Here is a 15,294-nt window from a genome sequence, read left to right as displayed (position 1 = left end):
GATGTATAAATAAATGTGTTGAGGTTTTCTGTGCATATAATAAATGGGGTGTACACACTAATGAACACCGAAAATAAAATGTTCTTAGTAAATGTCGATGCAGGGGGTATCAAGCTAATTGCTTAACAGTTAGGCTCTCATTACATGTTCTCCGTATCTTGATGCGGGGATCCTAGTTCCAAAATCCCTAATTCCGTGCTCCAAAATATGGAAACTATGAATTATTTTCCCCAAAATGGGAAATAACATTTGAGCCCAGAAATTCTGTGTCCAATTCTGTGTGTTTTTTCTCCTTCTGGGATAAATAATAGTCCCAAAAGTACTCTCATTGCTACCTCCTTGAAGCTGACAGTAAGTCGACGTGTGAGCTTTCTTTTGGCCCGTGGTGAGGTGCGGGTGCAATAGGTTGGCAGAGTTGGTAATTGGGGAGCTGGGGGAGCATTTGCAGCTCCCTTCGTAGCAGCACTGCACTCTGGTCTGAGTCTGATGTCCTCCACCTGAGATTACTGGATCTGGAGTTTGCAGGCCTGATAATTGTAGACCCAGGGTCAAAGGGCAAGTTGGAATGGGCTTGGGGTGTAGTATGTGGTCACTCGTAATGAAGGCCTTAGGTGGAGGGTATTCGTAACTATGGATTAAGACTCCAAATGAAAAAAAACAGCAAGTTAAATAATGCAGACTTTGCACAAAAAAGACGGTGTTTGTAATTATGCAGCATTATACTACTGTTAAAACTGAATAATCCCTCGTGAGTTATAATTTTTTTTTATCAGTATGATTTCAAAATGAATAGAGTTTTGGAATGAAAATGATGTTACCCAACCGTCGGATGTAGGGTTTCCACAGAGTGCGATGGAGAGTGCTTGGGGTCAAAGGGATGAAGTCCTTGAAACTTAGGGTGGCCCATTTCTTTGTTATGTGATAGGACAAGGTCTAGCTGGTTATTAAAAGTAAATATAGAGCTTATTAAAAGCATTCAGTTTCAGTATGAGCGTGAACACTTGGAACGGTTGTTGTTTTTTCTAAATTCCACATATCATTAGATATATATTTCAGAAATGCTCCACTTCCAACGCATTTTTTTTATTTATTGTACTAATTCACATGTGCACAACATACTTTATGCTTAGCTTAAAGTGATACAGGCAAGCTGACATCAATTTATACGAATAGAACAGCACTTTACCTTTCTATGATCCGTGAATTATTGAGAAACTGCTCATTAAAACTTGATACAAATTGATCAGTTGTAATTCTTTTTGTTAAATGTATCATCACATTAGAGGTAGAAGCAAAAGGAGAGACTGATAAACTATCACTTGAAGACTTGAAGCGAGTTGTGACGAAGACTGAACTTGTGAAGATAACAGAGAGGCATGCTCCAGGCGGCACTGTGGGTTTTTGGCTGTCGGAGGCAGAAACTGAGAAAACAGAACTGGAGCTAGGAGAGCAGCTTCGTCTGAAAACGCAAGGCGATGGACCATTTATAGGTACTGTTTTTGCCTCTTTACACGGTTTCAACATTTGCAATATTAATTTGCTGTCATTCAGTCATTTGTTTGTGATATAGTTGTCATGTAGCAAGGTTACAACATGTTTGTTATGTTTATTGGCACAATATATCAAGACATTCACCCATATTTCAATTAGTACTTTTTGAAGATCAAAGGACTCTATTAAATGTAAGAAAAAGGATTTATTCAGGATACAATGCAGCAACCCTCAACCGCTGCCATCCACAGCTCACAGTTCTAATCTCTCTTGCCCCAAATGAATTCCAGTAGTCACAACAGCAGTTGCTAGGATACAGTAGATAAGGCACTGCCTGCATCATTAATTAGCTTACATAGGAAAGCATGTACTAAAATGATCACATATGAAGGAAGAATACAACATATCCTCTTTCCTTAAAATAATTATTGAACATTAATCACATATGTAATCTTGTAATTTACATGGAGGTCTGGTTACACGTTTACTGATTCTCATTCCACTATTAGAATCTTCTTTGTTGGAAATTACAACTTTGTTAGAAGTTACTGATTGTTTATACACATTAGAGGAATGGGATTTTAACCATTCTTGTATTTCCGTTTCATTGCATTTGGTTACACGATTGGTGTTCCACCATTTTCCATCAGACAACTTCAACAAATCCCCATTGACGATAATTATCTCCTTGGGATCGGACAATTTAGAACTTCCCTTACAATGAATAGAGTCAGTTTTTACCCTCACATACATACCAGCTTCAAAGTGTCTAGGTCGCCTGACTAACTTGTCATTGTGTCTCTGCTCATACCGATCTTGATATTTTTCTAGTTTCATCCTCAAAGCACTTTCATCTACCACCTTCCTTCCACTTCTCCCCATCCAAGCAGGCACAGCAACAGAGCATGGTACTCTGCCTTTCAATAAACAAAAGGGAGTTTCACCTGTTACTGAATGAGGAGTTGTTCTATAATTCCATAACATGTTTTTCACTTCACTCTTCCAACATCCATTGTTTTGTAAAACCATCTGAATGCACTCACCAATCACACGATTAAAGCGTTCAATTAAACCATTTCCCCTGGGGTGATATACAGGAGTTTTGCAATGCTTAACACCCCATTTCTTGAGAAAATCAACAAATTCCTTAGATGTAAATTGCGACCGATTGTCAGTCAATATTTCAGCTTGACATCCTTCTCTGCGAAAGATTTCTTCACAAAATTCTATTACATTGCTGGATTTTACTTCACAAACAAATGTTAATTCCGGACATTTGGAAAAATAATCCATTAAAACAATCGCATACCTGTTACCTACTCCCAAAATGTCAAATAGACCACATATGTCCATGGCTACTCTTACCCATGCTTGTTCGGGAAATTTTACATGGTGAATAGGACTTTCTTGAATAATATGGGACTTATCACTGCGTGAACACGCTAAGCAATCTCTAACAAATCTTTCAATCTGTCTATCCATTCCTGGCCACCAGAAATCTTCTCTAGCCTTCCTTTTCAAAGCTGTCATTCCTCCATGACCTTCATGTAAACACGTTCCATTCATTTTGGTCTCAAAGAAATTGGAACTACTTACCTGTCGCACCTTCTTAAAATACCATTCACAACAGATAGTTCTTCCCACACTTCCTTGTATTGCACAGTGTCTACTTGAAGTTTCCAACCGTCACTGATTGGCAAGTTTCATTAATTACTTTTTTCATACTCACGTCATCTATCATGGCTTGTTTCCATTCAGTTTCCTCACTGGCATGGCATACATCCGAAAGCTCAGCCCCATTACAATCATCTACTTCAGAAATAGTTTCTTCATTTTCAGACTTGGCAACCGGAAGACGAGGCAAACAGTCAGCATTGATGTTTCTCACACGAGGAACATACTTCAAACAAAAATTAAATTCCTGTAATTGATAAACCCATTTTGCTATACGTGGTTTGGCCCTGCCTGCCCCAGAAGTGGAAAATATATCAATTAAAGGTTTGTGGTCCGTGTGCAAATCGAAACTTGTTCCCCACACAACATTCCTGAAATGTTGCTCACCCCATCAACATGCTAAGGCCTCTTTTTCGATTGTAGAGTATGTGCTCTCAGCACCCCTGAGTGTTCGTGAAGCAGAAGCTATTACACGTTCTTTGCATTCATGTATCTGCATCAATACTGCACCCAGACCATAACCACTTGCATCAGTTACTATTATACTCTTGTCATTGGGATTGAATGGTTTCAATGAAATTGCATTTGCATTTGCATTTGCAACAGCTCTTTTTACATTATCAAATGCACGCTGATAATTTTCAGACCACACGAAAGTTACATTTTTCTTCATAAGTTCCCCAAGGGGATAAACACAAGTTGAAAAATTTGATATGAATCTTGAGTAGTACTCAGCTAGACAAGGAACGATCTTAATTGATCCCTGTCTTGTAGCATGGGAGCTCTCTCCAAGTCTTCCACAAGTTTGAATTTGGGTTTGACTCCTTCTGATGATAAGGAATGACCTAAATATTCTACTCCTGTTTTACAGAATTAAAATTTTTGTAAACTTATAGTTAAGTCAGCTTGTTCTAATGTGCTTAGTGCAATTTCTAATGAGTCATCATGCTCAAACTTATCCTTTCCCCACACCAATATATCATCTTGGAAAACCAATAAGTTGGGTATATCCTTCACAATACTTTGCATAACTCTCTGAAAAACTGCCAAAGCAGAAGCAAGACCGAAGGGCATTCGGATAAATTGAAATGCTCCTTCCGGTGTAATAAAAGATGTCAAATGCTTGGATTCAGGTTGTAGCAAAATTCGATGGTAAGCACTTGACAAATCCAATGTGGAAAAAAATTTACAATTGTCTATGCTCGATAACATCTCATTAATATGAGGTAAAGGATAGCGATCAACCCATATGCACTGGTTTAAATCTCTCATCCACACACATGCGGATATTTCCGTTGGGTTTGCGTGCGATAACTATGGAACTGTTGCCTCTATGGGCTCAATTATGCATTCTTTGCATAATCTATTTAATTCTTCCTTAAGAGAGCCTCTTAATGCAAATGGAATGTTTCTTACCTTGTGTACTTTTGGAATGGTTCCTTCCTTTAAAATTATTCGATGTCTAATTTTTTAAGACAACCCAACTCTTTTTTAAAGAGATTGGGAAATTTTGTTGTCCAAACATCGCTACCTTGTGTTTCTGAAAGCAATACTTGGGAAGGATGGTTAGGGTTAAGAATGTCCACATTTTTCTGTTCCCTCCATCCAAGTAGTGACTTCCCTTTCTCTACTACATAGATTTTAGCATCAGTTTCCCTTTCTTGAAATGTAATCTTGGTTGAAAAATACCCCACTACAGGTAATTTCTGCGCACAGTACCCTACAGGATTGACATCAGTAGTTTGCAAAGTTATCGAACCCAATTTTGTCCAAACTCTTTTATCAATAAGTGTAAAGGGAGAACACAAATCTGCCCACATAGGAATTATTAGGTAATTTACACAAATATCACATTTAGGAGGCTTGTAATCATCACTAGTTTTCGTACCTACATCATTAACATCCTCAATAACATATACTTCAACCTCACTGTCATCAGATTTGACTGTAGGTTCATCACAAATAACATTCACATTAGATTTGGACTGAAATGCACTGGTTGCTTTGCAGACCCTTAAAGTGTCCTATTTTCTTGCATTTATAACACCTACCCCTGGCTGCTGGGCAATGAATGGCATCAGAAGAATGTCTGTTGCTTCCACATCTATAACATAACTTATTGACAGTAACATAAGATTGTTTTTTTTTCTCAATTTTGTTTTCAATTTTTTTGTTAATGGTTTGTTAATGGTTTTGTCATTAGTGGTCACTTCACAAACCTTGGATGAATTTAGTTCACCTTGAACGCCTGTGCCTGTTAATTCCTTCACATATTGTGTAGTATTTTCAATGCGGATCCATTACGTCTAGTAATTTCTCTTGAACTTTTTTGTTATTAGTGGCGTTAATTAATTCTTTAAATTCAAATCTTTAAATTTACACGTAGTGGCTAATTTCATTAAGGCCGCAACATATTCTATTTTTTCACCTTGTGCTGGTTTCATAGAGAAAAATGTATGCCTTTCTACAACAATGCTCAGTTTTTTCCCATAGTTTTCTTCTAGCATAAGCATGGCATTTTTTGAAAACATCCTCCTTCATCTTCAGAATTAGAATTATTATTCTCACCACTTCTTACAGCAGATAGGGGTTTATGGAGAGTTTTTAAAACATTTCTGCCTTCTACACCTAAATGGTGTTTTAAATTTGCTAATTTTATGTTGGCAACATAGACTTCTGCACTAATTGCTTCCAAATACGTAACAAATGACCCTTTCCAGTCCTCCCATGACACACAAGGGACTCCTGACTCTTGTAAAAATGTGGGAGGTGGACTGATAGTTTGATTAGACATGTAAAATAAAATATATATATATATATTATTTACTGCTTTTACAATATTTGAAAATGCGTATTAATATAAATACATTGTAGTGCAATCTATCATAGACAAGCTTGTAAAATAAAATATTTTTACAAATGTAACAATATTTGAAAATGAGTCTATATTAACACATTATAGTGCAATCTCCCCCAAAACGAACTGTCCTATTTGGATCCTAACAAGCTCACCGTTGTCTTTCTTAGCATTGAATGCTCCTTTAAATATGAGTGAGGTAAGATGTTAGATGCTAATAAGCTCACTGTTGTCCTCCTTAGCTTTGAAATCACTTTAAAATATGAGCGAAGAAAAATGTTGTCTTTGAAACTTTATTCCACAAATGAAGTTAAAAAAACGAGGCACGCTCAGCGTAACCTTTGAACTGACGCGGGTTCAGGTAGCGGTTTTAAAAGCTGAACTTAATACTTATCTTAGCCAGAAAGCCGCCCAAACCTATAGAGCTTAAGAAAGAAAGCTTATGAAAGTGGGGAAAAAATAGGTAAACAATTGGCATTACGAACCCGTCAAAAAAATGTTTCTAATAATATTACCACTATTATAGATGGTGGACAGACTTATGTGCAATCGGCAGATATTATTCTAAAATTCCAACGATATTATCAAAACTTATATTCTGAAGAAGTGACCAATTCGGAAGAAGATAATGATACATTTTTGGCTGGCTTTCTTAATAATTCGGCAGCCACCAGGTTATTAGACGATATGGCTAGAGAAGAACTTGAAGCCGAGATCACATTGGCTGAAGTGGAGGCAGCTTTATCGCTATTATCATCTGGTAAAGCATCTGGTCCAGAAAAACTGCCGATTGAAATTTATAAAACTCTTAGTTATCAACTAAGCCCCCTATTACTGGATTTGTTTTTGGGTGTTCAGTACAATGGCATTCCACCATGTTCTTGGGATGAGGCTAGTATTATAGTATTTACTAAGAAGGGAAAATCGCCCGAGCAGCTGACCTCGTATCGCCCAATTTCTTTGATAAATTCGGACTCCAAATTATATGCCAAAGTGTTGGCTCTCCGACTCAGCGGGATCATTGGGCACCTGGTCTCTCCGTGGCAGCATGGCTTCGTTCCGGGAAAAGGGACCACCGATCATACCCGCCGGGCTATTGCCCTTTTTGATGCCATGTCGGTCACGGGGGACCAGATGTCTATGATCCTGCTTGACGCTGAGAAAGCCTTTGATCGTGTCTCATGGAACTTTTTGTGGGTTGCCATGGCACGTCTTAATTTAGGCCCTAAATTTCTTAAATCTATAAAATCCATGTATCGTCAACCTAAAGCCAAAATATCATTGTTAGGTTTGGAATCCGGATAAATTAACATTGCAAGAGGTACAAGACAAGGGTGTTCTTGCTCGCCCCTTCTTTTCGCCCTTTATATTAATCCCCTTATTTTAAAATTGTTAGAAAATAATAATATTAAGCCATTTCTTTGTAATCAATATGAAACAATTGGCATACGCTGATGACATCGCGGTATTAACATCTCACCCGACGGAAGCGATACTCTAAATCGAACAGCTGTCCCTGCATTATGGCAACTACTCGGGCTATTCTCTCAATAGGGGAAAAACCATTGTATTCTGCACCGATAACACTCTATGCTCAGACACAAGAAGAGCCAAAACAGCTACGTATCTAGGAGTGATCATGTCCACTAACACCAAGACCCTAGTTAAAAACAACTTTGATCCACTCATAGATAAGATTAAGTCAGATCTGGACAGAGTTAATGGATTATATCTTTCCATTATTGGCAGGGTGAACTATCTGAAAATGAATATATTACCGAGATGCTTATATCTTTTTCGATCAATTCCTCTATTTGTAGATCCTAAGATACTCATGTCAATTAACAAGCTTATGTCTAAATTTGTCTGGCAATATGGGAAAATTAGACGCTCACTTTCCTACTTATCCACTCCATTCAACAGAGGTGGGCTTACAGCACCGAATATTATGCTGCATCATTGGGCAGCCTTCCTAAAACATTTGAAAACAATGGTTCTAGAATCACCGCCTGCTTCTGGAATAACTAATATCCCAATCCCCACCATATATGAACTAGTACTTGGACAAGAAGCTAGGGGCCTTTTATTAAACAAGCATTTACAATGCAATAGGTCTCGCAGCATTAAAGTTTGAGTTATTGGCATTGTGTATGACAATGCCAATAGTCATAACTTTCGCAAATGTGACACCTATTGCATTTGTACTGCAATATGTGTTGAGAGTGAGTGAGTCAGTGAGTGAGAATGAGTGGGCGAGTCAGTCAGTGGGCGAGTCAGTCAGTGAGTGAGTCAGTTAGTTAGTGAGTGAGAGAGAGTGGGTGAGTCGGTCAGTGAGAGTCTGGACAGTGAATGAGTGAGTTAGTGAGTGGGAGAGTCAGTCAGTGAGAGTCTGGTAGTGACAGTGAGTGAGTGAGAGAATGGGAGAGTCTGTCATGATAGTGAGAGAATCAGTGGGAGTGAGAGTCAGTGTGAGTGAGAGTCAGTGTGAGTGAGAGTCAGTGTGAGAGAGAGTTAGTGTGAGTGAGTCAGTGAGAGTGAGAGTTTGTGAGAGTGTGAGAGAGGGAGAGTCTGTGAGAGTGTGATAGTTAGTGCGAGTAGTGTGCTGGGTGCAGGAAGGCTGACACATCCCACTCCTTCCCCCAGTAGGCCCCCAGAAAACACTTCAACAGAAAAGCAACAGGGTCACAGGAAAGGGCAGGAAACACACACACACCAAGGGTGTCCACGAGAGCCATGAAAACTTCTGCGAAGGCAGAGCCCTACGTAGAAATGCAGCGGCACAGAGTGCTTTTAACACTCCTCACCTCTCCTTCTTTCACATCTACCCTTCTACTGGTTTACTGTTTTCTTTATTTTTTAAACATCCCAAAGCACCAACAAAATTGACCCTCGCCCCGTTCTGCTCTAGGAGTGCCGTCTGCCCTTTGTGTCTGGAGTTCGGAGGGAGCCATCTGTGCCCCAGAGGACGGTCTCGTGAAGGAACAGTGACTGGGGACTTCCACGCAAACAGTGACCATGGGGAGCAGCAAATTAAGACGGGCAGAAAGGCAAAATCTTATATCCCTTAAATACAGAAATAAATGTTTATAGAGACGCTTTATTGTGATCATATCTATGAGAGAAAAATATGGACACAGTCGGAGTGCAAGCCTAAAATTAGCAGTCTGTCCTTCGTTGCAATCGAACCCTTTTTGCTGCGACGGGGAAATGCGCTTGTTTATTATGGACACAAGACGGCACACGGGTTTTTGCTCAGTGAGTATAAAGCCACAGAATTTAAATTTTACAACAGGGCAGTGGATGAGCTGAGACTTTTTTTCAATTGGAAGTGTGTTTATCATTAGTCTGAAGAGCAATAACCCCAACCCCCACTGCCAGGCATAGTGGGTGGGTCTCCGCGTTGCCATGTGAGTTCTTAGGAAAGTATGCCGATGTTCGGAAACATCAAAACGTTACAAGAAAAAAGCACACGTTTTTGAAGGAGCAGTAGTAGGGCTGAGAGAAGAGGAGGGTTGGGAAGACTCATTTTTATTAGTCATATCGTGCTTTGGGGAAGGAGTGCAAGGGTGGGGGTGAGGGGGCCTGCCGGAGACCGAAAGAGCAAAGGACATAAAACAAGTAACAACAGACAGAGATACACACAGGTAAGAGCGGCACACAAGCGGGTAAACAGAGACGCACAGACAACAAGAGGAGGGAGAGAGAAGAGAAACGAAGATAAGTGAGAGGGAGAGCAGCAAAGAGGTAGTGGAGAAACGGGGAGTAAACTGGTTGTAAAAAGAATAGAGTGAGGAGACGGGCGTTGAAGTTGGGCGGTTGTGAAGAGAAGTGTCTGGAAAGAATGTTAGTGGAATGGAGAAATGGATTTAACAAGACGGAGGGAAGAGAGGGGAGGGGGGAGGGGGGAGGAGAAATGCGACACGCAGGCAGGATGACTCAGGGGAGGGGGCGGAGCAGGGCAGAGCGGCATGTGGGTGTGAAGAACCGGGCCTTTAAAGTGAAGCTAAGCTTCACTTCAAAGGTGTCGGAGGAATGCGGGCGGCTGTGCACGCGCTTTTAAGCTCAATGCACATGCGCATTGAGCTTAAAAGTCACGGGCACTGCAAGGAATCGCCACGATTCCTTGCAAGTTAGATAAAGTGTAGATGAGCCCCTATAGTCTCGCTTGCTCGATGCGCATGCGCATCGACAGGCGAGACCTAAAAAGACTGAAGCTACCCACTATAAACAAATCAAGGGTGAAATCATAAAAAGCGCTTGGTTAATTTGGAATAAGGTACTTAAACATATGCAGATAGGCAAAATCACCCGGTATACGCCTTTGTTCCAATCTACTATTACTTCCGGTCTTGATTTTGATCATACGGCTAAGAAATGGCAAAGATTGGGTATAAGAACAGTTAAAGATGTTTTGGTAAATGGCTCACACACTACTTTTCAAGATGTAAAAATAAAATTTGGTCTTTCTGAAGGGGACTTTCTCAAATTTGCCCAGCTTCATGCGAAATTAAAGGCTAAAAGCGACTTAATTAGTCTCCAGAAGATCGACCTAATTGAAGCATTTACCACTTCAAAAACTAGGATAGGAACATTCTATGATTTACTTTTAACTAATATTAACGATGACATTGAGAAAACAGAAACTGAATGGGCGGTGAAACTTAATAACCCCGATATGGATATAGATAAAGTACTCGATATGAGCATTAATTTGTTTATGGCCAGCAATTTAAAGGCTCAACTGTATAAAACAATATACGATCTTTATTTTACCCCGGCCAAACTGTTTGCGTGGGGTAAAAGAGAGACCATGTGAGATGCCCACGCTGCTCACATGGTCCAGCGACATTAGTTCACATGTTTAGCAGCTGCCCCGAACTTCTTCTCATAAAAAACATGATTGCCTTTTTTTGGGAGAAAATTTTCCACCATAAACTGCCTGAATCCGACACCTTATATGTTCTGGGTTATGATGGCTCTTTGAATTTAACTAAATCTGAACAAAAATTAATATTTATAGGCACAGCTGTATTGAGATTAATTTTATCTGCTCGCTGGAAGGATGATTTACCCCCTAGTTTCCAAATGTGGTTAACTCGATTTCTTGCTGTCTTTAATTATGAATCTGCAATATTTGCCACTAGGGGAATTAAAACAAAGCTTTGTGGTGCAGAACTATGGCGTCCAATTTCTATTTGGAAAGAAGGTTTATTTCCGAGTGGAATTGGGTGAGACAAAAGAGATTTTGTATCTTAATGGATTCATGCTATTATCCCGTTTCGTATATTATTACTGTTATCCTTTATATTACTATCTTATTGGTCCCTAATCGATATACTTTATTCAATGTTTCTAAAGTCAAATGTATTGTCTTATGCTGATACTGGTTCTTTAATGAAGAAAAAAAAAAAAAAATGAACTGACGCGGGTTACGTACTACCGCGTTACGGTTTCTGGGAAAGCCTTCAGCCGGATTCGGAACATCAACAACAATTCGGAATGAAGAATGCCGTTGAGCGCTCCAGTGTTTGTTTAAATGAAAACACGTTGTGCGCTTTTGTTATCGTTTGAATAGGAGCTCGTTGATGCATAGATAACGTAACGTAAGTGCAATTTTAAATCCACACCAATTAACCAAGAGTCAATTGTAAGCAACAAAAATTCAATTAAAGATGATAAAAACTTCCAAATATGCAGAAGTTTTTAGTGCAAATTTGAATTTCCTCCCAGTGCGCTACTTTAAACTCCGAACAATTCTGTTAGAATTATAACTCCGATCAATGCACTTTTAAACTCTGAAAACTTCCTTCGTAATTATAACTACGCTCAATGCGCACCATTTAACTTCACATAACCCCTCCGGTATTCTCGCCGTATTTTAAATTTCTCATATGCTCAATAACAGATGGTAAGGGTACCTTCAGTACGTCACTCACGTTAATTGGTAGCAAGTTCCCTTGTCTTCATCTGTAAGTTCATTTAAGAACCAGACAATCTTCACAGGGACACACCAACAGTGATAGCGGATAATGATGCTGAAGGTACGTCGTTGAGGGTCTTCGATGTTTGTGTCAAAACATACAGCTGATCTGAATCTTCATATAAACTTCTTAATTCTTTCTTCTTCTTGTAAGTAATCAGTATCCCATCCTCGTCGCCATTTTTGAAGACGAAAGGACTCAATTAAATGTAAGAAAAAGGATTTATTCAGGATACAATGCAGCAACCCTCAACAACTGCCATCCACAGCTCACAGTTCTAATCTCTTGCCCCAACTGAATTCCAGTAGTCACAACAGCAGTTGCTAGGATACAGTACATAAGGCACTGCCTGCATCATTAATTAGCGTACATAGGAAAGCATGTACTTAAATGATCACAACATATGAAGAAAGAATACAACAGTACTCATTCACTTCCCTCTTCTAATCTAAGAGAATATTAAAGGTCTTCCCACAACGACTCCTTGATTGGCTAAATCACTTCCCTTCTATTACTGATGTGGTATTGTAAAGATGACCACGCCACATTTCATAACTAACTAAATAGTAGCAGTAAACCTCAACCGCTTACTACATCACCGTAACAATATGGAATTTATCATTTCGCCCATCTCCTTATTAGTTACCTCAAGTAAATCCCTTTGCAGCGTCAGCTTTCCCTTTAACAGCCATGACAAATATGCAGTACGCACAATTTGTGTTGCACATGTCTCCTTTGTTTCCCCTATCGGAGCAAGAGGTTGCATCCACGAATTGTGAGCAGGGTCCCGGCCCTCTTTTTTCCATGCACATAGTTATTTAAACATGTCAACGGAAAACAGGAATAGGAACTATCTCAAGTTCTTACAGTTCAATCCACAAAAAAGGGAGCTGGTAGAACACCAAGATATTTGTACCATCTTAAACCAGAGTATCTTACAGGTATTGTGGTATCCCTGTTTCAGTCCATCATAATTCTTATGAATTATAATTGGCATAGGAACTATGTAATACTGGTTTTTAATCAAAGTGGCAATGCTCAAGGTGGCGCCAGAACGGATGGTACCAATAATGATCAATTAATTAATTACATGTTGAGCACTTTTTTTTTTATAATTACATTTTATTGTTCAAAGACCAAACAAATCAAACAGAAAGAGCACCAATATTCATATCAATTGAAATCCTCATAAACTATGCGTTGCAGTACATTAATTCTTGAGCACATTTTAGTAGCACCACCATGTCTCTCAGATCCTGTGTTTATGCGAGCAACCCCCTTGCTTTGATAATCGGTTTCCTCCAGTTTGGCTCTCCAATCCATTGCTGTCCTCCATTCATCCAGGAGTGGACTTCCAATACATGGCAATGCCTTGTTTGGATATTGTTGTACCAATAGCCACCAGGGTATGTTCCCCTCTAATGCTACCTACATCCTCCAGAATACCCAATAGAGCAATACAAGGAGAACAATTAATTGGTCATTCCAGTACTCCAGAAAGGGTGGAGAAACCATTGGCTCAATAGTGACCAGCACTAGGGCATTTTCTTTGCTGGCACATCTGGGGCAGGCAGGTGAGGGGAGTACGCCCATTCTCCTCATTTGTTTAGGAGTAAGATGTATGTAGGCAATACTATTCTATAAGGCGTAGACTGGAGTGAATGACCAGTTCACACTGGGCCATCCTGGATTTTCTCCAGTCACAAAGCAGTGAAACAATCTGGCACACTAATTAACAGGGACTCGTAGAGACAAAATATGCTGCCCTGGCTTAGTGGGATCAGGGAACATTTTAGATTCTAATGGATTATGTTCTGGTAGGTCAACCAGCACCGTCAGATCAAATGCCAGGATGTGGCGCAGTTTTTAATATTTATATAATTAGGTGTTCGAGGCATGTGGGCTGCTGAATTCATATCTTGTGCATAGATCGCCGCCTAGTGTTGGGTCCGGATGATTGCACCTTGTTGTCCTGGAAGAGTCTTCGTAGTATCACGAGATAGGTGTCTCCTCCCCTGGACTACAGTGCGCATGGGCATCTTCTCCATCCTCAGATTGTTTTTTTCCGCCATTGGGTTCAGATGTTATTCCTCTACTCCAACTTCGGAACCGAAAACTAAACTTCATTAAAAGGCCAAAATGCCTTCGACTTCGACGGTATTGTTCTCGCTCTGTACTTCTTGACTCAACCAAACTTTCCATCTTGATCCGGTCGTCGACGTGGGCCGTTGGGCCTTTCGACGCCACGTGGGCCTGCTGTCGATGGAAAGGAGTCCGTTCAAAAGGTGCCCACAATGCCACTCCAAATTCCCGCATACTGACAAACATACAGTATGCAACAAGTGCTTGTCACCAGAGCACAACGAAGAAAATTGCCCAGCTTGTGCCCAATTCAGTTCGAAGAAGACCATCTGGATTCGACTGGCCGCTAGGCAAGAGATGCAGCAACCGGCACCGGAACCGGAGAACATCTTTGATGATGAACATGACCTACCAGAAGCGGCGGACTCTGATCTAGAGATCGTCACCGTCGAGGACCAGTCGGACTCCGACGACGAGATCCCACCGTGGCAAATCGTGATTACACAGCCCCCAACGCCACTTATCCCGAAAACGAAGGCTCCGGTCAAAGCATCGCCTAAAGGCCTTAGCCGAGATCGACCAGCTCCTTCAGAAGCCCCGCCTTCCGGCTCGGCTCCAAAGCCAAAAACAAAGCCTTCCAATATCCCAGGTCCAAGTAACGATCTCACCAAGAAGGTTGTCGAACCCAAGAGGGTCGTCGAACCGAAGGTCGTCGAACCGAATAAGGCCGTAGAGCCAAAGGTCTTCGAACCAAAGCAAGACATCGAGCCAAAAGTGGTAGTGCCGAAGAAGGTGGTCAAACCAAAGAAGGTCGCCCAACACAAAAAGGTTATCGAGACGAAAGCCATCGAGCCGAAGAAAAGCCTCGAACCAAAGCGGGTCATCGACCCAAAAGGAACACACGACCCAAAGAAGGCCATCAATCCTAAAAACAGTGGAGATCAACAAAAACAGGATCACACTACATAAACCGTTGAACCGAAAAAAGTCATCGAGTCAACAAAAAACATTAAGCCTAAGAAAGCTGTAGAGCATAAAAAGTGTATCGAAGCAAAAGCTCCAGTCAATCCGAAACAAGGCGTCAGACCCAAAGACAGCCGGCGAGCTGAAAAAGACAGCTAAACCAACAAAAGACGTCGAACCGAAAAAGGTTACCGACCCAAAAGCGACTGTCTAGCCGAAAAAAAGACTCCACAACCGAAGGCCCTC

At 40.5% G+C, this 15,294-nt stretch overlaps 1 protein-coding gene across 2 annotated transcripts in view; it reads left to right on the top strand.

Annotated features, from left to right (window-relative positions):
* Positions 1–15,294, top strand: part of ARPIN (actin related protein 2/3 complex inhibitor) — a 229,552-nt gene that overhangs the window by 85,126 nt on the left and 129,132 nt on the right. For both annotated transcript variants that reach the window (XM_078683241.1, XM_078683240.1), the window contains exon 4: positions 1,284–1,490. In XM_078683241.1, coding sequence (XP_078539367.1) covers positions 1,284–1,490 — 207 coding nt within the window. The remainder of the gene's footprint in view (positions 1–1,283; positions 1,491–15,294) is intronic.

Source organism: Lissotriton helveticus, chromosome 3_1 (genome assembly GCF_964261635.1).
Source record: "Lissotriton helveticus chromosome 3_1, aLisHel1.1, whole genome shotgun sequence".
Taxonomy (NCBI): Eukaryota; Metazoa; Chordata; class Amphibia; order Caudata; family Salamandridae; genus Lissotriton; species Lissotriton helveticus.
This window is presented reverse-complemented; position numbering and strand designations above follow the sequence as displayed.